At 36.1% G+C, this 25966-nt stretch overlaps 1 protein-coding gene across 2 annotated transcripts in view; it reads right to left on the bottom strand.

Moving 5' to 3' along the window:
• SNX2 (sorting nexin 2) overlaps positions 1-24755 on the bottom strand; it is a 46246-nt gene extending 21491 nt beyond the window's left edge. For both annotated transcript variants that reach the window (XM_027605465.1, XM_027605466.1), the window contains exons 1-6: positions 24552-24755; positions 12411-12528; positions 7697-7860; positions 6321-6387; positions 5938-5981; positions 4442-4583 (exon numbers count right to left, since the gene is read on the bottom strand). In XM_027605465.1, the coding sequence (XP_027461266.1) occupies positions 4442-4583; positions 5938-5981; positions 6321-6387; positions 7697-7860; positions 12411-12528; positions 24552-24659 (643 nt within the window). In that variant the 5' untranslated portion in view covers positions 24660-24755. The remainder of the gene's footprint in view (positions 1-4441; positions 4584-5937; positions 5982-6320; positions 6388-7696; positions 7861-12410; positions 12529-24551) is intronic.
• Positions 24756-25966: the final 1211 nt, after the last annotated feature.

The raw sequence follows: 25966 nt of genomic DNA, 5'->3' as shown, positions 1-25966 counted from the left end.
GGTTTTGTAATAGTTGAAACAAGTGCTTTCATAATTTAAAAAACTAGAATCATGTTAATCATTTCTGTAATGGCAATTTCAATTTTAACACTACCGTATCAGACTGCAGATTCTTTTTCCCTTGTTCTTTTTCCTTTCAACATCAATTCTGTAGAAATGAAGTACTGACATAGGCTACAACATGGATGAACCTTAAAAACATGCTAAGTGAGGCGCGCCTGGGTGGCTCAGTTGGTTGAGCGTCTGCCTTCGGCTCAGGTTATGATCTCAGGGTCCCACATCCGGCTCTCTGCTCAGTGGGAGGTCTTCTCCCTTTTCTTCTGCCCCTCCCTGTGCTCGTGCTCTCTCTCTCAAATAAAATCCTAAAAAAAAAAAAAAATGCTAAGTGAAAGAAGTTTGTCACGAAGACCCATTCATTGTCTAATTCCCTTTATATGAAATGTTCAGAATAGACATATCTACAGAGAAAGTAAATGAGTGGCTGCATGGGGTTAGGGGCTTGCGGATTAGAGGATGATGGCTAAGCGGTAATAAAAATATTCTAAAACTGTGGTGGTGTGTACACAACTCTGAATATACTAGAAGCCTTATATACTACACTGAATTACATACACTTTATAATTTTTTTAAGTAAGCTCTACACCCAACATGGCGCTTGAACTCACAACCCTGAGATCAAGAGTCACATGCTCTACCAACTAAGCCAACCAGATGCCCCGAATTATATCCACTTATGTGGATTATATCTCAACAAAGGCATTAAAAATAGGATTATGTAAAACCATGTAATTCTTATTCAGGCTGGTACATCTGGTAAATAAACATATCGCCCGATAATGTTTTGTTTAACATAGTTCTTCTGAAATACAACTTTGAAAAAGAAAACCCAAACACCTAAAATTATCTATCCTGAATGGACCAACTGAAGTGGGATGTTAATTATTCAACATATTGTTTCCCTGAAATATCTTATCACTTTCCCTTTAAGGATCTTGTGCTCATGCTACTTCCTACAAGTAACCAATACAGGCCAAAGCAGCAAATAAAAAACACTCTAGTCAGTTAACTTATAAAACTTTTCAACTTTGTTGTTCTTTTCTAAAAGCTTAGTGAAATGGTGTTTTTGAGTTAACTAATCTTATAAAGGGGTAGCAGTTTTGGGCTAATGAAAAGACTCCTCTTCCTTCAGGGGTAGTTAACAACTTTTCAGCAATGAAGGCAAGTTACCGTTCCTTTTCTGCTATCTCACTTTAAGTGTTCATCACTTGAAAACCGCTGCCTACATAATCAAAAAGGCCTCCCATATTTCAACAGTTTCTTAAGACAACCTATTCATTTTTATTTAAAAAAATTGATGGCCAGTATGAAAAAATGACTGCTTCTGTATTTGGTTGGCTGCCAGGAAGTTCACAGATCAATTTTTTATCCACCTTTAGTGACTGTTCAGACTTTATGCATACATTTTGAAGGAACTGTTTACCTTGACTTCATCTTACTATGTGACTGTTTATTTTTCTTGCTAATTTCTTTACTTTGATCTTTTAAAAAAACTGCATTATATGTAGTTGTCTCAAGTCCTTTTTGGAATAAAGTGGTATATAAATAAATAATTTTAAAAACTCAATCCACCTTAAATTACATTAGACAAGTTTACAAGAACACAGCATTAGATTATTTTTAAAATTGGAAAGTTTTTTATTTTGGATAAAAAATAAAAGCAAACCATAACAATAATTTAAAAATACCAAAATTAGAGGCAGACTAGAATAGTGATTAAAAATATAAGTTCTAGAGTAAGATGGCCTGTATTCAAAGCTCAGCTCTGCCTCTTAGTAGCTGAATGGCACGGAACATGTCACATAACCTTCATGAACCTTAGCTTCCTTACACCTATTAAATAAGGACAACAGTAAGTTAACTTCATAAAGTTGCTATGAGGATTAAATGAGAGAAAGCACATTATTTAGTACAGGGCCATAGTACAGTAAGCTCTCAATGTTAATTAGTCCTATAATTTAACTGATAGCCTTACAATGTAAGAGGCTATCTTGGCCATGTATATGGATAATACAAACAAAACTGTGTGACTGGTCCCTAATAACCCTTTGAAGGCTGTCAGAATCAGTTTCAGAAAAGGATGCTCTCAGGATTTAGTTTCTCACTTCTACTTTAAATTTACACATGCTATTTGTTATACTGTAATAATGTGTGGAAGGTTAACTAAGGCAAAATATTAGCCTGAAACATAATAAACGTGGGCATTAAAATTTACTTTTTCAATTTTCTTTTGGGGGGGCGCTCACTGTTTAAGGACTAGATTAGCATGTTAGCCACCAAAATGAGAAAAATAATTTTTTCCCTCTGATATATAAAAATAGTTGCACAACTAAAGTCAAAGGAAGAAAGATAATAATAAACAATTTGTGATACATGAAACTTAAGTTCCCTACACAGAAGGACGCCAAAAGATACCACTGCAAAAGTTCAGAGGTAAAAGAAATAAGATTTACTAGGTTAGCAGTTCTCAAAGTATGGTGAGAATACCAGAAAGATTTCTGAGACCCTTTTTTGTATGGTTGTGGGGAAGTGTGCACCAAAGGCTATTTTCATAATATTAAACTATTGTCTTTTTTACTCTCACTCTTTCATGAGAGTTCAGTGGAGTTTTACAAAGGTTGTAAGGTGTGTTATATCACAACAGAATGTAGAAACATACAGGAGAACGTAACTATTTCCTACTAAGCTGGAGATGAGATTTGGAAAACTGTAAAAACAAAAAATAAAGCAAGCCACTCTTATCACTAAACTTATTTTTGTCTTACAAATACTGAGTTTACTACTATTTCACATTTTTTTAAAAGTTTTTTAAAAATTTCATGAATTTAAGGAAACTCTACCACTAATGTGGGGCTTGAGCTCACAGCCAAGATCAAGAGTCACATGCTCCACCAACTGAGCCAGCCAGGTGCCCCTAAAAAGTTTTTTATAATTAAAAAAAATCACAGAGAATATAACAAATGCATTTAAATATATCAGGTCTCAAAATCATTAAAGATACCAATAAGTGCTTTACAAACAAAATGTTTAAACAAACCCCACAATTTAAAGATCAGACTCATTTTTTTATTTTCTGAATAATCTTACATACAAAGACAAAGTATGGTAAATAAAAACTCCTAACTGAAAACACTGGGAAAAACTACAAAATTTTAAGAGATGACAGTTAATGGGACAACAAATCATTCTCTTTTGTAATTTTCTGCTTTTTTTAAAAAACTGAAAAGATTTATTTATTTTTAGAGAGCGTGCATGCACACATGCACCCAGAAGCTGGGGGAGGGGAGGAAGGAGAGGGAGAGAGAATCTCAAGTAGACTTCCCAATAAGAATGCAGCCTGACTAGGGGCTCCATTTAATGACCTTGAAATCATGACCTGAGTTGAAATCAAGAATCAGAGCTCAACTGACTGAGCCTCTCAGGTGCCCCTCCCTTACTTTTAAAGTAAGCTCTACACCCAGTGTGGGTCTTGAGCTCACGACCCTGAGATCAAGAATCGCATGCTCTGGGGCGCCTGGGTGGCTCAGATGGTTGGGCGTCTGCCTTCGGCTCGGGTCATGATCCCAGGGTCCTGGGATCGAGTCCTGCATCGGGCTCCCTGCTCCTTGGGAGCCTGCTTCTCCCTCTGCTTCTCTCTCTCTGTCTGTCTCTCATGAATAAATAAATCTTTAAAAAAAAAAAAAAAAAAAAGAATCGCATGCTCTGCCAACTGAGCCAACAAGGTGCTCCCTTCTGCATATTCTCACCTAAGCCTTTATTACTTGTACAAGAGGAATTTTTTTTTTTGAGATTTTATTTTTAAGCAATCTTTACACCCAATGTGGGGCTCCAACTTACAACCCCAAGATCAAGAGACACATGCTCAAACTGACTGAACCAGCCAGGTACCCACGGGTAGAAATGTTTTTTAAGCATTAAAGTGAAGCATGAAATACACTAACATGATAGGTCTTAGAAGATCCAGACTGGATGGAATCTCCTTTCTGGACAATGAATAGCTGAAAGCCAAATACCCCCATCTCTTAGAAAAATGTTAATATGCTATTAATATTAAGTATCTTTTGAGCGTTACTCAGTAATATGACCCTAAAATGTTAGGGTTTTCAACTGCTTTCAACTTGGCAAATTCTAACCCAATATTTAACAACATTAGATTATATAAATCAAATCCTAAATTGATCCTATATAAATCAAAATCCTAAGATGTTAGAAAATAAAACTATTAGCTTACACATTCCTTAGTTGATGTATGATTATCATAAATGGTATATTTATTAAATTCAGTATCACTGGACATTATGAGTTATCATGATAATGAACGATCATAATATCCTAATCTGTATAGTTACAACTGAACCAGTAACAGTCACAAGTCCATACTTACCTACTATACTCTTTTCTGGAGCTGGTGGTACAATATAACCAACATGTAAATACTTGCTTGCTAATTTGCTATGCAAACCGAGAAAGTCACTGAATCTTCTTTTCACTGAAAATTCACTCTTACTGAACATGGAAAGAGAAGTCTACAAGTGAAGAAGAGGTATTTCACATTCTGATACAAAGCAGTTTTTTAGAAGTTAGTATCACATTAACTGAACACACACACACACACACACACACACACACACACACACACACACACACACTCTGGTTTACTTTGCAAAAGAATGCACAGTAGCTAACGTGTTGATAAATTTCTAACCGAAAAAAAACCTACATTACCCATTTTTTTTTTTTTTTACAGAAACTTAAAAAGACACAATGTTTGCTTGACTCTATCCTTGACTCATCTCATCAACTCTATTTATGTTAATGACTCTTAAATCGTTCCCTCTGGCCCAAATCTCTGAGCTTCAGTCCAAGATATCAAAATGCCCAAGGGATACTTGCACTTAAATCTTGCTGCCACTTCAAATTCACCACATCTCTTGCTGGAACATAACCTCCAAGCGAGAAGGGCACCTGTTTGTATTGTTTCCTACTAAACCTCCATGCTTGGAATAGAGCTGGAGCCCATGGTAAGTGTTTAATGAATATTTCTTCAATGAATTAATAAATCTCACACCCGTCCAAACTGTGCTGCTTTTTCTCTGCGATCCCTCTGACAACCATGGAGATCCTCTAGTCAGTGACTCAGGCGTCTCTCCTTCAGTCCTTATATCCAAGCCCTAATGACTCTACCTCCTCCTACACAACTCAAGAAGCCACCATTCTAGCTTCAGAATCAATTCCTTAGTATAAAATATCACTTCTCACAGCTAGGACTGCTGTAGATCTCTCTCTTGTTTTAAGATCTAAGGCCTACAATCCTTTAGATACTGCAAAGGAATTCACTGGAAATCCTGACCTCTACTTTTTGCTCCCAATTTAGTAGTCGGTGAGATCTTTCTAAAACAAAAATCCAATTGTGCCACATGCTTGCCTGAATCTCTTCAAATACTCTCCATTATACTAACGATAAAGCCCAAATTCCTTAATGTGGCTGTTTATAATATAGGGAGGCTACCACCAATTTTCAGTAGGCACCGCTTCCTGCAGATCCTGGAAAGCACAATTGTTTTCTTGACACCTCACCTTTGTAAAAGCAAACCCCTTTGCCTGGAACAAGCATTCTCCTTTCTCTGTGTCCTGCCCCCCATCACTTCCTCTACTTTTGTCTATATTAAGTCCCTTCCTGCATACCGCCATATAACACTTTACCTCTACTTTAGAGAATATTACACTTAACAAACTGCTCATAACTCACTGTAACTACTTATTTGAAATCTCACTGGATGGTAACCTTTGTAAAGACAGGAAATCCTTAAGCCTTAATCCCTGTTGTAAGCTCATACTACATATAGGGTTCACTATTTTTTTAAAGGAGCGAAGACTCACCTTTGTTGTTACTCTATAAGCCATGTAAGCATTCATGCCATCACCTATAAGAAAAGTCAAGCAATACTATTAAAAACAATAAGCTTAACCACACACACAAAAGGGTAACTATGTGAAGTAATATGCTGACTGACTTGTGATTATCAATTCATAACGTGTACATATATTAAATCATCACACTGCACATCTTAAATATATAAAATTATTTAAATTCAATAAAGCTAAAAAAAAATAAAATGAGAAACAAAAAAGCCCCACAAGCTTAAAAATAAAAGTATCATTTTAATACTTAACACTGCACTTAAAAAAGAAAAACAACATATTAACAACCAAGGTACTTATCAAAAAGAAGCAAATTTAAAATATAGTAAATATTGACCCACCAACTTTCTCTGGATCTGATACACCAATTTCTATATCAAAAACATCTCCATTTGCTTCTTCTTCAATCTAGAAAAGGTAATTTTTTTGATGTTAAAGATTCCACTTTATATTATTATAACACTAATAACTTCAATTTTTACCATCTATCTTTTATGAGGGTCGTTGTCATAACAATTTAAAAAGCCACTCAGCACTCTGTTTCTGAAAAACAATAAAGCTTTCACATTTCCTTTACAATATTTAAACAAAAACAAAACACACAAATACACATATACAAAAGGGTCATCTGGAGAAGTTATAGAAAGTCTTGTTTTCTCACAACTCCTCAGATTTAGTCTTCTGTAGGAATACTGCAGAATTTTTTTGTTGTTCTTCTCTAAACTGAGTCTTCAGATTCAGATCATTAAACTAACACCTTAATTATTTTTAATATTAGCACTTTTCAAAGTTGTATCTCTACTCTTTAATGACCAGGAGGTAGCTATTACTTTTGCTGGTAGAACGCTACATATCTGTAGAAATAATACACTTAGAATCTTTAGCATCATGATTTCTCTAATAACCTAGTAAACACATGCTCTTCTTGAAGCCAATGAAAGCATTTATAAAGTTCATTGAAGAAAGCAGTAAGGAGGAAAAACAATTAACCCTGTGAGACTGAAGAGAAGCACTTTTTAATGCCATTATAAATAAGCAATCCTAGGGGCAGCTCTGTAGGGAAGTCTTGTTATTCTCAAGAAGAGAGCATGGAAATTGTTAAATACTGAAACTATTCTGGAGTAGTATTAATAGCCTAAGGCTATCTAAAAGAAAATGAGTTTTTCTAACCATAATCTTTTTGTACATAATCTTTTTCTTGTACAGATTTTTAAGAAACTAAACCTTATTTGAATTGTAACATAAACTATATAAATCCTAAGTATACAGCTCAGTAACTTTCACAAACACCATTATTCACAGGAAGGCCCTCTTGTGCTTCCTCTCCATTCACAACCCATCCTGTACCTTGCCAACATAACCACTAACATTTACTGCATGATTCAACAAATAATGTCACTTTATTAAAGTTTTTAAGGCACTTTCATACATTTTCTCATTTGACTAACACAGAAACTCTGAGAGTCATAAATAAGCATCATGAGATCACAAATGATAAAATCCTTAAGAAGGAAAGTAATGTGCCCAAGTCACTGGGTTAAAATGTGATGAAGATAAAATTAGAAGCCAAATCAGCTGACTTCTTTAGTCCAATACCTTTTCCCCAAAGTGTCTAAAGGCTTTGATTAGAGATGACTAATAGGAGAGTGATGCTGGGTGGGGGAACAAAAAGCTTACTAATTACATATTAATTTAGAATACAAACATTTTCCCATACCTCCTCCCTGGATCTATCGAAGATCACAGGAGCAGACATACTCTTTGATTCAATTCTGGGAGCAATGAGTGTAGTAGGGGTCACAGGTGTGACTGCAGGAGAAGGTTCTGAAGACAGGATAGGTTCCCTTTCTGGACTATCCAGAGAAACTTCTTCTGTGGCTTCTAGATACAAATTAAACAAGTTAGTTTAGGACACTGATAACAAACCCCAATAGTCTATTTGCAGTTAATGAGTTATGAAAAATATTTTTAGACTACCCACAAAAAAATCACAATAAAGTTATTTAAAAATACTTGTTATAAATAGTTTAATGAATCCTTCCTTAGTTGTTCATCAATACTTTAAAACCAACAGTGACTGTTGATTTTAGGAAGAATTATAGTAAGTCAGCATAATTATACTAGTGGTAGGGATAAAGCTAGTAGGAAAGCAATGATGTGGATAATTCCACATTCATTTGTGCTGGGTTTGTAATATATCTTATGCCTGGGGTAACTTACCTTTCAAAATTGTTTATTCAGGCTAACATGATTATTTTATACATACAAACACAAATTTTATGGCAATAGGCTGCCCAGAACAATCCCAGCTGGGATTAAAAATCTGTTATGCAAAAATCCACAAAGCTAGCAATCTAAAGCAATTAACTGCTAAAGATTACTGAATATTAGTTGAAGACATGAATATGACACAAAGCAAACAGCTGTTTAAGTTTTAATTTAAAATGCTCATCCACTTGAAAGATCTAAAATTAAACATATTTAAAATCAAATCAAATCAATAAACTCATTGTCTACAAGCTATGTAACATTGTGCTAAATGCAATGGAGAAACACAAAGAAATGTAAAATATCATACCTGCCCTCAGGGAGTTTATAATCTAGTTGGGAAATAAGACACAAGCATGTGGAATGTTAAATAATAATAAAAGACAAATAATAGCCAAGAGAACAATAAAAAGAATGTTAAAAGATTTAATTGCTATATGAACTACAGAACAAACACTACAATTTGAGACGGGAGACAATACTTTAGGCTGGTGAAATCAGCAATAGTTAATGAAACTGATCTGAGAGGATCTGAATGGGTAGACAAAATATGAGGAAAGAATTCTAGGAAAATGAAACAATAGCACAAATAAAAAGCAAAACCAGAAAAATGAAAATTACATTCAGTGGCCATGAAGAAAACCACAGTTCTGCGGGATTATAGAACTGATAACAAGAAAAGAAAGGCAGGGCTGTAAGGGAAACAGAATCAGACCAGTGGTTTCTAACCTGAGGTTCTTAGATTCCCAGAGGTTTGGGAAGGTAGTAATGGCAGTCAGTGATCCATTTTAATACCTCAAAAAGTATAGCAGTAACAACATATTTACCTGAAATAAGGTAAATAATGTTAACATTTACATTTAAATGTAAACAGGTCAACATTTTATCAATCTACTCTTACTGGTTTTCTCATGTTCCTTACTTGACGTAACTCTCTTTATATTTTTATAGTAAACCAGAAATCTTTCCAACTGTGGTAACCAGAAGGAAAACAGATGATAGATGTAAAATAGACAATTAGACAATAAATGACCCTAATGTAAAAAACTAAAAGCCATCAGGCAGTTAAGACGGCTAGTATTTATTCGTTCTTTAAAAAAATGAAACCAAAGAGCAACGTAAGAAAATAAGAAAGCAGTGTATCAAAGCTAGGAGGTGTGAGATCTATTATCTATAAACAAGCAAAACAACAAGCAGTAAACGAAGAGAAATCTAAAATTCTCTAAAAGAGGCACTGCTATTGGCAACAGACCCAGAGACAAAGGGAAAGGCATATTAACTTTATTGATGTATCAGGACAGATAAAGTTAACTTTAAGTTTTCAATCACATTTTACTTCACTGAGAACAGATTTTGTGTTCTTTGCAAGGACTCTGATAGGCTGTTTCATAAATAATAAGAAACCTCAAAATAAAAAAAGCTAAATATGAACTAAGTAGCTAACCTGGAGGAGGAAAATGAAAATGGGTATTTAGATTCAGCATCCTAATACAGTCTGCGGCTTAAAGTCTTCTCATAACTTTTAGCTAAGTAAACTAACATACTACAAATTCACAAATCTTAATTTAAACCAGACCTGCAGGTTCCAGGAGATGCCCCACAGGTTTTAAGTATAAAGATGAACTTTTCCTGGGAAGAGATACTTTGAGGACAAGTATAAACTGATGATGTCAATGCCAGGGAAGAAATATTTCACTCATAACATAGATACCAAAGAATTTTTTAAACAAAGGAATACTCATTAAACTTACAATTTGTATCCTTTGCTGAAATGTGTAAGTGAAGTAAGCTAAGGACTCTGGCAGAAACAAGATTTAAAAGTCCAGGACCATTTCAACATTGGCAATTTGCTCACCCTCACTTACTCCTCTATGATCCTTTCTTGATGTTCGGTAAAGCTTAGTGTGAAGGATGTAACAAATAGTGGAGGGGCTGTGTAGTCAAGTCTATTTGGTGAAGGCTCTCCAAGTAAACCAGTAACAGTAGTATGTCACACTCAAATTTTCTGGTACCATGTCTAACAAAAAAGTACCTGAAATGCTACCCAAAAGGTACCAATACTATCTAATCTCTTCATGGTTCTAAAATCAAAATGGCTAGATCCTTAGAGCAATATTGATATTCTCTCCTCTAAGATAGGGGAAATAAATTAAGCACATGTTATTATTACCTGACAGTAGTCTTCACCATCCTGATAACATATGCTACTCTTTGTTATGGCTTCTAAGAATCATACTCCTCCAGGGAGGAATGACATACATGCTTAAAGGCATTAAAGTAAGAGGCAAGTGTAGTATTAATCCATTCACATAAAAACGACCAGATTAGGTCTTAGAACATCTAACGATGTCATTTTGAAATACACCTGAGTTTAAGATAAAAGATTAAACATAAGAGGCGCCGGGGTAGCTCAGGTTAAGTATCTGAATCTTGATTTCAGCTCAGGTCATTATCTTAACATTGTAAGATCGAGGCCCTCCCCACTCCCAAAGTTTCTATGTTTGTAGAAAGCAAAGGAAATAGAAACAGATGACTATGTTTATTTTTCAGTCCATGTGTCTTTTTTATTATTTTTTAAAGATTTTATTTGTTTATTTGTGAGAGAAAGAGAGAGAGCGTGAGTGGGAGGAAGGGTAGAAAGAGAGAGGGAGAAAATCTTTAAGCAGATTCCTTGCTTAGTGTGGAGCCCGATGCAGGGCTCGATCTCATGATGCTGAGATCATGACCTGAGTCAAAACCAAGAGTTGGATGCTTAACGGAGTCACCCAGGCGTCCCCCTCTCTTTTTTAAAACAAATACTAACGCTGGCAACCATAACTGAAAGACAGTATTTAGTATAGATTGCTAGGTAGAGTAAACTATGAAAAAGATTTTTCTAATCAAGTCAAGTGGGCAAATATCTTTGTACAGTCCTCACTTGGCAAACTGATCAGTTGTGCATACTGTTAAAAAAAACAACAAAACCCTCACATAGTTCTGTTGTTAGCTTCAGCACACTCCTTATGTATAAATTCTAAGATTTCAAGGTGAAAGGGTCTTTTATGAAATGGATAATCTGGAACTTCTATGTATAACTCTATACTATTAGAGGATTACACACAATTTTAGATTAGTACCCACTAAGGAGAGAAAGCACTCATGTCATCTTTTAGTTTAACACATAAATGCCATAAAAAAACTTTTAAGGGCTGCCTGGGAAAAAGTCCATAAAAGAAAACAAAAACGAATATTACAACTTTGGTTAAACGGTAAGTTGTTAGGTAGCTACTAACTAAAAAATGAATGGGAAATATGATTGGTACTTGGTATGGTATTTTAATTTTTCTGACATGAAATACACGAATTCATCTGTAGTAAAAACTTTTCATAAACCTAATCAAGCAGGAACTCACATGGACCTTTGTCATAGAGAATCGTATCTTCAAACATATTTATACAAAAAATAAAGAATGGTTCAAATATGCAACTACTATAAAAGCTGAGGACACATTATTGAATTTTAACCCAGTGAAGACCAGTTCAGGTAAATTAAATTGTTAAACAAGATTCACTACTTTAATTTTTTGAGTCATTAATTCTAAAAAAGATTTGCCTTTCAATACCCAAACATTAACTTTTACCCAAGTTTTAATGTTAAAGTAGATATAACTGTTTTGAAGAGAATGCAATTTTTTTTAAAGGTAGGACTACACCAAATCCTGCTCAGGAAAATAAATTCCTCAACCATCAATTTACTCACCCAAAAGTGAATCAAAATACAACAGGTGGTAAATACTGAAGTATTTTATTAAAACAAAGAGATTTTAACTGACTTTAAAATCCAGAGTTTAATTTTGCTTGTGACACCTGTAACAAAGATTACAATCACTGGTATTTCTCAACAACCATTAGTTTTTTGAGTGTAAGTACTGATCAAAACATCAAATTATAATATGTGATTTATTTTCAAATGCTTAAAACCAGAAAGGACTACATATTTACTTCTCTCAATAGTCTATATATTTTTCACAAAGTGATCTAACTGGAAATTTCCTATCATTCCAAGTTGGTAAGAACTACCACTATACCTTACACAAAATTTCAGTTTTTCAGGTATTTAGAGAATATCTTGTAACAGGAGATAGTAGACTATTACTAAAAAAATTAAAGATATTCATAATTACCTGCAAAAAGATCTTCTCTGTCGTCATCTAGCACTACCTCTGCAGGTTTTGGACCATTTGAGTCTGGACTCACATCTTCTGCAGGAAGACTAGCTGGTTCTGGAGATGATGGACTTGACTGTTAAAAAAAAACAATAATAGATGATGGATTAGCAGGTTTAACTGTTATAATTACATCTCTCTACATTATAGAAACAGAACATTCTCTTGATAAAAAGGGAAGAAAGAACAAGAACAGCTATTCATAGTACCTCCTCTAAGGGTAAGAATAAACCAAAACCACATTTTTATTCATTTTCCTTCTTAACAAAAGGGCACTTAAGATTAAAAAAATCTTTTCCAGTCATCCCTTTAGAGATACTCATTTGTCATGCTGAGTTATATTTAACAAAAATGTAATGTTTTACAGCCATATATAACACTGATTATTTTACAATAGTAAAAAAATCAGATCTTGAAAACATGTTGCATGTATAATAAGTTCAAAGTATTCCTTTACTGTTAACAGAAAAGTTTAACAGTAGCTGAATTAAGTCTACAATTATTATAAAATTTTCATGGTTTAAACTAAAAATACGCAGGCACCTGGGTGGCTCAGTTGGTTGGGCGACTGCCTTTGGCTCAGGTCATGATCCTGGAGTCTGGGGATCGAGTCCCACATCGGGCTCCCTGCTCGGCGGGGAGTCTGCTTCTCCCTCTGACCCTCTTCCCTCTCGTGCTCTCTCTCATTCTCTCTCTCTCTCAAATAAATAAATAAAATCTTTAAAAAAAAAACCTAAAAATATGCCCTTTTCCCAAACATTTACGTTTCAACTGAGTTTAGGGACCGTTTCTGTATTTCTTAACCCTAAAGTATAATGAGTAACATAAGAGAATCTAGATTGTGAATCTTTTAGCTTTATTATAGTTTTCTTATAATAGTTAAATCTGTCATCACTAGGCCAGTTCTTTAAAAAAGTTGGGGTGGGGGGACCAAAAGACAATCGTTAGCCTGAAGATACCTGGTATGAGTAACATCAAGTTGGATCTTCAGGAATACAGTGAGAATCACAGAAACAGTTACTGGAGAAATGTAATAGACTATTTTTCTTCTCTTACATTATTTAAAATGTATATGACTAAGAAAGCAAAAATTATAATACTGTCTGGTAAGGTTTTCAATATATGGAGATAATAGGTGAAAACTATAACATAAAGGAAGGGAGGTAAATGATTATAAGGGCAACCACATACATATGTAAATATAATATATGTTAAAATACATGTATTATAAAACTATTTATAGAGAGGAAGGAAAGATAAAGCAAAAAACCCAATAGATAAATTAAAATTACTTACAGACATTACGGTAATACAAAAGAAGGGAGAAAAGGGGAAACAGAAAAAAACTGAAAAATAAAATGGTAGATCTAATCCAATTACACCAATAATTACATTAAACACACCAATTAGAGAACAGAAGTAGCTAGGCTGGATATAAAAACAGCAATACAGAACAATATGCTGCCTACAAAAAAACTACTTTTAAAAACACAGATATTTAACAGTAAAAGAATGGAAAAACTATGTCATGCAAACAATCAAAAAAGAGATGGAGTGCTACCTTAGCATCATAAACTTCCGACAGAGTATTATCAGCAATAAAGAGGGACATCATATGATAAAAGGATCATCAATTTGCCAAGAAATCATAACAATGCTAAGTCTGTGTCTAACAACAGAGCTTCAATATGAAGATAAAACTGAACTGAAAGTATAAAAAATTAAAAATCTACAATTATATTTGGAGACTTCATCACTCTTCTCACAGTAATTGACAGAATAGATAGGTAACAAGGCAAGACAGAGTAGACCTGGAAAAACTTTTAACCAACTTGACTTAACATTTATAGAACACTCCAATAGTAACATCAGATTATATACATTCTTTTCAAGCACATACAGAATATTCACCAAAAGAAACCATATTCTGGGCCATGAGACAAATGTTAACACATTTAAAAGAACTAAAATCATAAAACATTTTCTAACCATAATCAAATTAAACTAGAAATTAATTTCAAAGACATACTGAGAAAATCCCCAAATTTTGGAAATTAACATAGTTCTAAATAACCCATAAGTTAAACAGTAAGTCAGAAGGGAAACTAGAGCATAGTTTAAATTGAAAGAAAACAAAACACAGCATCAAAATTTGTGGGATACAGCTAAAGCTTTGCTTTTAAAGAAATATACAGCTAATTAATACTCAAAAACAAAACGAAGCAAACAAAAAACAGCCAAGTTTCAAATCAATGATCCAAGCCTCTACAAACAATAGAAAAAAAAGAAAGCAAAGTTGATTTTTTGAAAAGATCCCAAGATATTCTCTAGCAAGACCAAAACAAATGAATAAATAATTAAATAGAAGACATAAATTATCAATACCAGGAATGAAAAGGCAAGGGCAACACTCACAGACACGATCACAGGATAAAAGAGTATTATGAAAAACCTTATGTCCATAAATTTCACAACTTAGACTGAATGGACAAATTCCTTGAAAGACCCATACTACAGAAGTTCAACAAGAAATAATCCTGTATCTATTAAAGATAATGAATTTGAAGTTAAAAGTCTTCCAAAAACAAAACTACATGCTCAGATGATTTCACTAGTGAGTCCTATCAACCTTTAAAGAAGACATAAGACTAATTCCACGCAATCTCTTCAAGAATACAGAAGAGGAATACTCGTCTCCAATTCCTCTAATGAGACCAGTATTTTGGGTACCAAAACCAGACAAAGATATTACAAGTAAAAGAAAATACTACACAAATATCTACTGCAACAGACATGAGAACCTAAACAAAATACTATCAAACTGAATGCAGCAACATATAAGAAGGGTTTTATGACTGTGACGGGCTTATCCCAGGAATGCAAGGTTTATTCAGTGTTTTAAAATCAATCAATATAATGCACGTTATCATTAACCTAAGAAGAAAACTACATAATTATCTCATTAAACGTAGAAAAAGAATCTGCCAAAACCAACCTCAATTCGGTAATACAAAATTTCAGAAAACTAAGAATAGAACTTCTTTAACCTGATGAAGAACATCTACAAAAAAACTTATGGGGCACCTTGCTGGCTCAGTTGGCAGAACATGCGACACGGAATCCTGGGGTTGTGAGTTCAAGTCCCATGTTGGGTGGAGAGATTACTTAAAAATAAAATCTTAAAAAAAGAAAAAAAAACAGATAACAACGTATGTAGAGAGAGTACTTCCCTCCTAAGTTCACAAAAGGGAAAATGATATCCACTTTCACCACTCCTATCCAATATTATACTGATGGTCTTAGCTACTACGTTAAGGCACACAGACTGGAAACAAAGAAATAAAACTCCAAATCACAAACAGTATGATTATATACATGAAAATCCCATGGACGCTCCAAAAAAACTAGAACTAATGAGTGTTTAGTATAGTTGCTGGATAGAGGGTCCATATGCCACCAATGAGCAAATGTAAAAAGAAACCATGAAATAAGTATAAACTAACAAAATATGTGCCAGAGCGGTATGCTGAAAACTACAAACACTGATGAAAAAAATCAATCAAGTAAACCAAAAAAATGGAAATAGCAAACCTATGGCTTAAAGGCTCAATATTGTTAATATGCTAATTCTCCCCAAACTAATCTATGGACTCATCACAATCCCAAATCAAAATCTGAGGTGGAAGTTTTGGTAGAAATCAATAAACTGATTTTAAACTTTCAGGCAAAAGTAGTAAAAAAGCGAAAACAATTTTGGAAAGAAAAAAGTCAATGGACTCACACTACAAATTTCAAGACTCAGTTACACTAAGACAGCATACAACTGGCAAAAGGAGTCAGTAGATCAGTGAAATAGAATGGAGTCCAGAAATAGATGTATACACATATATATGCTCAAGTGATCTTTGAAAAAGATGCAAAAATAACTCATCAAGAAACCTTTTAAGTTTAGCTTCTAAACTCAGCATAAAGCATATGAGATTCAATGATGATGTATATATTGAAAAATACAACCAACCAACTTGAAATAACATTTACAGACCACTCCACCCATCAACATCTGACTATATATATAACCTTTTGAAGTGCAAACATAGTATTTACCATAAAAGACCATATTTTGAGCCATAAAACAAACCTTAACAGTGTGATTATTTTTCAATAATTGGTGCTGGAACAACTGGATATCTATATGCAAAAAAACCTGTAACTTGAATTCACATGTAAATTACATGAATCCTAGGCCTAAATTTAAAAGCTAAAATTATAAAACTTCATTAAGAAAGGATTTCATATGTGACATCTAAAGTACAATCAACAACAGCAAAATGATAACTTAAACTTCATCCAAAAAACAAACTTTCAGTCTGTGAAAGGTAATGTTAATAGCACAAAACAACAAGCCACAGATTGGGTAGGAATATTTGCAAAACACACATCTGGCAAAGGATTTGTATTGAGAATACATGAAGAATTCTCAAAACTCAATAAGGAGATCCAAATTTTTAAATGGGCAATAGATGTGAAAGAACATCACCAAATATGATTTTCAGATGGTGAATATGCACATGAAAAGACCTCAACATCACTAATCATTACAGAATGTACATTAAAACTACAATGAGAACACTACAAACCTGTTAGAAGGGCTAAAAATCACTGTTGTGCTGGTAAATGTTTAGCAACCATGTCTTTGAGAGTGAAGACTCTGACTGACAGCTTCTGCTGATTTTTGTGGCATAAACATGCCTGCTGTGGCTGATTACCCCTCACTGAAAGTGGACTTGGGAAGATACGCACTTAACACCATACAAATACAATAGACATATGACCTCAAGAGCATAAGAAATAATAAAATTCCGTAAGGGAATTAGTAAGTGACAAGCTTTGAATATTTATTACCTTCATTTTTAAAAAAGATTTATTTATTTAGAGAGAGTGAGCAAGTGAGTGAAGGGAGGGGCAGAAGGAGAGAGAGAATACTGAAGCTGATTCCCCACTGAGTGCAGAGCCTGACACGAGGCTTGATCCCAGGAGCCTGGAGATCAGGACCTAAGCCAAAATCCAAGAGTCAAGCCGTTTAACCAGCTGAGCCACCCAGGCGCCCCACCTTCATTTTCAATAGAATTCATTTAAATATGTTTGTAACTTAATTTTAACAATGGCTGTGTTTAATAACCAGTTTACAAATTCTTGACAATTTAACAATCACTTCTTTCAAGACAATATAAACCAGCCTAAAGCTCACCACTACCTAAAATAAAAACTGACACTAACAGGTGCACACAAGATGTGCAACAACTAGTATTCTCATTCATTGCTATGGGAATGTAATGATACATCTGATTTGGAAGAATTTGGCAGTTTCTTTCTTTGCTTTCTTTCCCTTCCTTCCTTTAATCTCTTAGAATTTTATTAGATTTCAAAGATGGAATGAACAGAAACCTGACCAGAGACTAAAATAGACAAATCTAGCTGCACAAAAGGTTCCCCGGGGCAAGCTTTCAAGATTCAAACATTCAATAATACATAGGGTTAACTCTCTGAATAAGGGTAAAATTTCTGTATTAAAATAACTTTTATGACACCACGAAATACAGTGACATGCTTTTGTATCGAAGCATCGTGCTTTTTAGAACATGAAACCATAGATTAATGATTCTCAGACTTGGGGAATAGTGTCCTAATGGGTATGTTCCTGAGTGGTATTATTACTATAGCCATTAACTCATGAGACTAAAAGCAAATGACTTCACCTCTCATAGACCATTCTGGCACAAGTATGGCAGTTTCTTACAAAGCCAAACATACCATATAACCCAGCAATCCCACTTCTAAGTATTCACCCAAAAGAAATGAGAACTGTGTTCATACAAAAACCTGCACATAAATATTTATATTGACTTTACTCATTAATGCCAGAAGCTGGAAACAACGGAACAGTCCTTCAACAACCGTGATACATACACGCAATGGAATACTAAATTCAGCAATAAAAAAGTAATGAACTACCGATAACAGACAACATTTGAATCTCAGATACTTTACGCTAAATTAAAGCAGCTAGACTCAAAAAGTTTCATACCACATGATTCCATCTAACAGATCAGTGGCTGCCAGAGATTAGAAGTGGGAAGTGTTAACTATGTGAGAGAATTTTTTTAGGTGATGAAAGTGTTCTGTATCTTGATTGAAGTGGTAGTGAATTTTACTAAATTGAGGTTAATTTTGCCCCAAGTAAAAACTACCATCACAGAAGAAAAAGAAAAAAACCACAATTCCATTTCGTAGGAAAGTGGGTATTTGTAAAATTACATTAAAGGGAAATTTTATTCTTAAGAAAAAAGTCTGCAAGAAAGTAACTCTACCTCAAGCAACTACATTTAATAGCATTTTTTAGAGGCACTAAAAATAGTTCATTCTAAAATCCTTAAATTTAATGGTTTTAAGGGAAAGTGGTCAACTGAGTGCTACTGCTTCATAAAAGTTTTTAGTGATTTCCAGTGCTCACTCCCTTTAAACACCTGATCACAAAATGTTTCTCTGAAACAAAGGTAACTCACATTGAAATTTTCAGAAAAATGAGTACATTTAAAGTTGGAGGTCTACCCAGAGATCAGAAAACAGAATTAAGAAAACAACTTATACACTATTACTACCTGTTGTGTAGGCACAGTACATACTAATTTAGTATGTATCAACAGTCCCTTGTCTTACTCTACTTATTCTCTCTTGATAATTTCAACCAATTTCAGGATTTCAAAGATCATTTCTATGCAATTAAATCACTCCAGTGTTCTATACCGTTTTTGTGCCACGTGCGTATTTCAAATACACGTGTATCACCTGGTATTGCAGGTGTCTGTTCACACAGCTGTGTTTATTACATTGACTCCTTTCATATACTCCATAGGGCAGGGACTAGATGTCCACAGTCTGGTTTAATGTAATCACTCAATAAATTTATGACAGATTTCTAAATCAACATTTCTAGCCCATCCAGCACTTCTAACCGCTTCATGTTCTCTTCACTGGTGTAATGTATCCCTAAGTGAAATGAAACTTGTAATTCCTTTGTCAAAGGATCACCCGAAGAGAGGAAGACATAAATGATGTCTTTAGATGTCTAACTTTTTATCTACTGTTCCATCAATTTCCTTTTCTCCTTTACTATTTGTGCTTTCCTTCTTGAGGTCTTTAACTTCAGGCTTAAAATAGCCTCCAACTCATTAACTTACCAGTAATACCGTCCACTCAAATTTACCTCTCAGACTGCTAGCACATTAATCTTCCCAGGTGATCATGTTAACTGTCATAAAAATCTTTCATAGCTCTCACCCACCTACATAACAGATTCCAAAGCCCTTCACAATCTCACCACATAGTAAACGTACATCCTATATTCAGCCACCCACAGAATTTTTTTATGGTTCCCTAGAATATGGACTGACCCTTGAGTGACCCTTGCTATTCTCCCACTTGGAAATTTCATTACCCCTTCAAGGTCTCTCTTAACTATTACCTCTTCAATGAGCTTCTCTCAACCAAGAGAAGCATTTACTGTTCATCTACTATGTGTCAAGAACACTGATAGGAATTATAATCTCCCCACTGTTTCACTGGTACTTTCAGTGAAGACTGATGTATTTTCAGACCATATAAACACCACCTGTATCAGAGTTTTCTGTACAACTCTTTATTCTGTTCTCAAAGACTTGTAGGGGTTGGCTGATATTTGCACTCTGATTATCATATAAACAGTAGAGCGGAGGGTAAATAACCAAGTATTTGTTGAAATCAACGAAGTAAGATATCTTCTGAGCACGGGGTTAAAGAAAAAGGAATTTTAAGACCATCTGGAAATTCAATATGAAATGCTCTATCACATCTTCATGTGACACAATTGTCCCCCCATCTAAACTTCAACTGACCCTTGTATTTGAGGTTGGTATGAGAACCAGGTGTGAACATCTATGGTCAAGCGATCTTCAACAAGGGTGCCAAGACCGTTCAAATGAGTAAAGAATAGTCTTTTCAACAAATGGTTCTCAGACAACTGAATTGCCATGTGCAAAAGAATAAAGGTGGACCCTACCTCATGCCATACACAAAAATTAACTCAAATGATCAAAGACCTAAAAGTAAGAGCCAAAACCAAAAACTTCTTAGAAGAAAACAAACATGTAAATCTTCATAACCTTGGATCTGGCAGGGGATTCTTAGATATGATAGTGAAAGCATGAGAAAAAAAATTTTAAAAATAAACTGGACTTTGTCAAACAATTTTAAAAATTGTTAAGGACACCATCAAGAACATGAAAAGACAACCCAGAAAATGGGAGAAAACATCTGCAAATCATGTATCTAATAAGGAACTTGTACCTAGAATTATATAAAGAATTCTTATAACTCAGTAATAGACCACTCAATTAAAAAATGAGCAAAGGATCTGAATAGACATTCCTCCAAAGAAGATATACAAATGGCCAACAAGCACATGAAGAGGTGCAATATCTTTGGTTACCAAGAAAATGCAATCAAAACCACACTAGGATAGCACTTCACACTCATTAAGATGAACAGAACCAAAAAAAGTCATATTAACAGGTGTTGGTGAGCATATGAAAAAACTGGTACCCTCACACACGGCTGGTGGAAATGTAAAATGGTGTGGCCACTTTGGGAAACCAGTCTGGCAATTATTCAAATGATTAAATGTACCATAGGACCCAGTAATTCTACTTGTACACAAATGTTTATTGCAGCATTACTCACAATAGCCAAAACCTGGAAACAATCTGTATGTCCATCAACTGAACGGATAACAAAATGTGGTATAGCCACACAATGAAATATTATTCCATTCCATTCTGTAAAAAGGACTTTGAAAACACTATGCTAAGTGAAAGAAGCCAGTCATGAAAAATCACATATTATATGATTTCATTCATACAAAGTCCAGAAAAGAGAAGTCCACAGAGACAGAAAGTTAATTAGTGGTTGTTGAAGGTTGGGGACAGAGAGACTTAGGGGATGGGGGCAGGGGGTGATAGTTTTATTTTGAGATGATGAAAATGTTCTGTAACTGTGGTCATGATTGCACATATCTGTAAATACACTAAAAACCATCAAATTGTACACATTAAATGAATGAATTGCATGGTATGTAATACCTCAATATAACTGTTTAAAATAGAGAACAAGACATATAAATTTCCTGACTTTATTTTTTTATTAAAAATTTATTTATTTGAGAGAGCATGAGAGAGAGAGAGAGAGAACGTGCAGGGCGAGAGGCAGAGGGAGGAGCAGACTCCCCGCTGAGCAGGGAGCCCTAGGTGGGGCTGAATCCCACGACCTGGGATCAGGACCTGAGTCAAAGGAAGATACTCAACCGACTGAGCCACCCAGGCGCCCCGTTACTATTTAAGGTGTTGTCTTATTACTCCATACTGCTTTAGGGCAAGCACCTTTTAAGCTTAGGGCTGTATCATTTAAGTAAAAAGCAGTATTCCTAAACAATTTAAAGCTTTGCCTCTCAGGTACCAAAAAGAACATGCTTTCACTAGATTCTTTCTACTGCTCACTCTATTCCTAGCCCCCTATGCTAGGGGCTACCAGTGTCTTGTTTCACAGAACAGAAATGAACACTAAGGAGTTTTAAATATACTTCATTAACTGAATTTGGCTTTATGTGACTGTTCTTAATTGTGAAAGGAAAGGAGTCTAATACTGTGTTAAAAATATACTCATACACTAAGTTGTACGGTCATCACAAGCGTAACAATGATGACAGTGAAAATGTCTATAAATTTATTTTTACCTATACGGATTTCAATTGATTTTTTCCTCCAAATACCCTCAAAGGAAAAAGTTTCTACATAAATAATTTTTAAAAACTCTGACTTACTTTTTCCTTAAAGACATCAATTTATGTCTTTCAATTTACAGCTTAGGTAATAACTATTCAAAGCAGATGATCTGCATCAGAATCATCTGGGGCTTAGCAACTCATTATTGTCTATGGACCAGAAGCAAAGTCATGAGGAGTTTGTTAAAAACGCATAATAATAGACTTATCCCAGCCCTACAGAATCATAATTTGCACTTTAACAAGATCCCTGAGTAACTTATGTATAAAGTTAGAAAAGCACTGATCTAGAGACATCTGCATTTCAAACGTGAATCCCCTGGTTTCTCCAGTGAGGTTTGAGAAGCACTTTTGAAAACAAAAGTGGAGTTACTAAAAAAGAACATTCCTTCAGAGCACTTTTGGTATACTAAAAAACACTGCTACATATCCTTCCTGTAACAGTTTGGAAAGCAAAAAAGATTCTGAATTTACAAATCTCAGTTATACTAACTTAAAGTTAATAACCTGAATGAATCTATAAAAAAGGGGGTTTAGATAAACAATCAAAACCAACTTTATTTACAACTTTCACAGTGCACTAACCAAGCTCAATTTATTCATACTCAAAACTTCTGTAGACTTTTATTGGAAAAAAAAAAGTCAAATACCTTATTAAAAAGTCCCAACCAAACGGGAAATACAGATTATAGTTCCTTTTACTCAACTCCTAAAAACCTCAATTAAACAGGGATGGTTAGTGTTCGAAGTAGTCAAGTTTACACAAGGTCAATAGTTTGTTTCGATCCTAGCTGGGGGAAAACCTTTGCAGCCCTCAAGGAAATACAGGTCTTAGAATCCTGCATAGACACTAACGCTCATTACATTTTAAGATAGTTATACAGTACGTATAAAGGGCTAAAAACATACTAAACCTAAAAGGATCTGTTATGCAAGACAATTTTTACTAATTCTTAGGATGCTGTTCAGACAATAAATCCAGCAAACATTTACTAAATGGAAGTATTCAAGACTGGGAGGAACACAAAGATGATCAAAGCACTATCAGCCCCAAGAAGCATATAATCTGAGGAGAGGTGGGGTTTGACTGAGAACCTGTACACGCAATTTGCAGAGTATGGTCAGTGTGGAAACTGGTTCCCGGAAGTTCCCAGTAAATGAATTTCGAATAAAGGCTATTTTACAGTAATTTCCAATTGTTTTGGTGGCTACATGCATAAGCCAAAAAAGCTTACTAAAGAGCACTTTATAAGGAAATACAGCCCAAGGTAAACAATCTTCTGGGCAATTTGCATACATTTTAACACACATACACACAAAAAACTGGGCTATGAGGTGTGGGCGCCCTCACCAAATGCAAAGCAATTCAAACCCGAAATGGATCTAGGAGGCCAATACAGTTAACAGTGTTTCCTTTGACAAAAACAGGAACACTCAACTTCAGAGATCGCTGACCATGCGAGAAAAGAGGAAAAAGGGAGTGAGGATCTGTTTTTACTTCTCCGTGGTAACTTAAAAAAAAAAAAAAACAAAACCAACAACGAAACCAGCATCTGTCTGGACTACTCCCACCCTTCAACTTAATATTTTATAAACACTCTTATTCTTAAAAAGTCTAGGAACTAAAGACGACAAAACCGGTTAAATGCATTTAACAGTAGAATACTGAGGCACCTCCCTTAAGGGGAACTAGCAGTCCATGAAGGGTCATGACTGGGAAAAGTGCATCCACACGCTCGCTGCAGAGCCACGGCCACTCAACACTCAGTTCAGTGCTCCCTCCTTTCAGGGGCACACCCTCTCTTGGGAAGGGAAAAGCAAGCACCTCTCCAAAGGGACTGCGGAGGTCGCCGGGAGGATGGTGAGGTTTATACCAGGACTCAGGGCAAGCCCTTCCCTGGTCTGGAGAAGAGGTGCAAGTGACACCGAGGAAGGCCAGCTGAGCGGGGAAAGGGCGCTGAGATGCTCGGGCCGGTCCCTGCCCCCCCAGAGAGGATCAGGTCGGCCCCCAGCCCGCGCGCTGGTCTCCTGAGGAAGCCTAGCCGTCCAGGCCAAGCTCCAGCCCAGTGACAGGTACCTGAGGTGGGGCCCGCGTCACAGGTGTCGCCCCGAGCAGGTTCCTGCAAACCCGGGGGGTGGGGAGAGACAAGTCCGGGCAGGGGAAAGGCACCTAAAGGTGAGACGCGCGGCAGTAGCGGAGCGCAGCACCCACGGCGACGCGGTCTCACCTCTAGGGTGGACACTGTGCTGGTGAACAGGTCCTCTCCGTCCTCCAGCTCCTCAAAGTCGGTGGGCTTCGCGTCTCCCAGCGGAGGAGGCTCCCTCTCGGCCGCCATCTTCGTTCGTCCAGACGACTGCGCGAGCGGGGCCTCGCGGACCTGTCACGTGAGCACGCACGGCAGTGCTGGCGCGCCGGCCGCCCCGCTCCCCCCGCCCACGGGCCCGCCCCTCGTGGCCCCGCCCCCGGCTTCGTGACGGCACCCGCCCCGAGCGCGCCGCGCTCAGCTCCGCCCCTTTGCTTCTCCTTCCACCTCTGCGTCTGGGGTCTCGGCTGCCTTTCACCGCCCGCTTGCCGGCCAGACTTGGGTGGAAGGCTTTGGGGCTTTTCTTACCCTCACCTTCGTAGCACGTCTAGGCCAAACGATTTCTCGGTATTACCAGGTTTAAAACTGGGATTACCACTTTTCCAATCTGCTTTAGGAAGTGGAAGAGTTTGGGGACCAGTCTTTGGGGCTTGGATTATACACAGACTGAGGGCAAGATTGAGGACTGGTGGAAGAGAGACACCTCTACGCTGTCCAACAGAACCCTCCGACGTGATAGAAATGTTCTGTATCAGTAGAGTAACTGCTGGCCAAGTGTGACCACTGACCCCTTCACGTTACAATGAGGAGCTGAGTTTTAAATTTTAGCCGCATGTGGCAGCTCTAGATAATGAAAAGGCCCTGAATAATTTGTTGTCTGAGGTTTACTCCAATTTCCTCATGAGCCACACAATATTTTTCCTCCATAAAGTAAGAGAAAGGCGGAGCAAATAACAGGAAAATCAGTGGATGATTGCTAAGAGCGTGATACTTAATTCCCTCTGCCAATTACTAGCGCTTCATCATTGGACGGTCTCTTGACTTTCCGGCTTCAATTTCCTTAGTAGCAAAATGGAAATGTTACTAATCCTCCACTCACTTCATTGCACAGGATTAGTCTCAGGATCATATGAGAAACTGTGAAAATATTCTGAAAGCTAAAAAGTGCTATGTTAATGCAAGGTATGCTCATGGAAAATTAAAAGAGGGCATCGCAAATAGCAACCTTAGGTTATAATTTTGCTGGAGGAATAAAAAGCTTCGATAGGATTCTTTACAAATTAAGTACAAACTCGCAGCCCTCACTGGCCTGGGAATTATGCCTGGCTGCTACTGGCTATGCGCAAAACTTAGCATCTCTGGACTTATTTTTTTAAACTGCATTGGAACAGGGTTTTCTACTTGGCTAGGATTGCTTCTGCTCCAAATTTCTTTTTTTTAATGATTTTATTTATTTATTTGACAGAGAGAGACACAGTGAGAGAGGGAACACAAGCAGGGGGAGTGGGAGAGGGAGAAGCAGGCTTCCCGCGGAGCAGGGAGCCCAATGCGGGACTCGA

The sequence above is a fragment of the Zalophus californianus genome, chromosome 5, assembly GCF_009762305.2.
Source record: "Zalophus californianus isolate mZalCal1 chromosome 5, mZalCal1.pri.v2, whole genome shotgun sequence".
In the NCBI taxonomy this organism is placed as follows: domain Eukaryota; kingdom Metazoa; phylum Chordata; class Mammalia; order Carnivora; family Otariidae; genus Zalophus; species Zalophus californianus.
The sequence above is the reverse complement of the archived record's forward strand: the minus strand, read 5'-3'. Positions and strand labels throughout refer to the sequence as shown.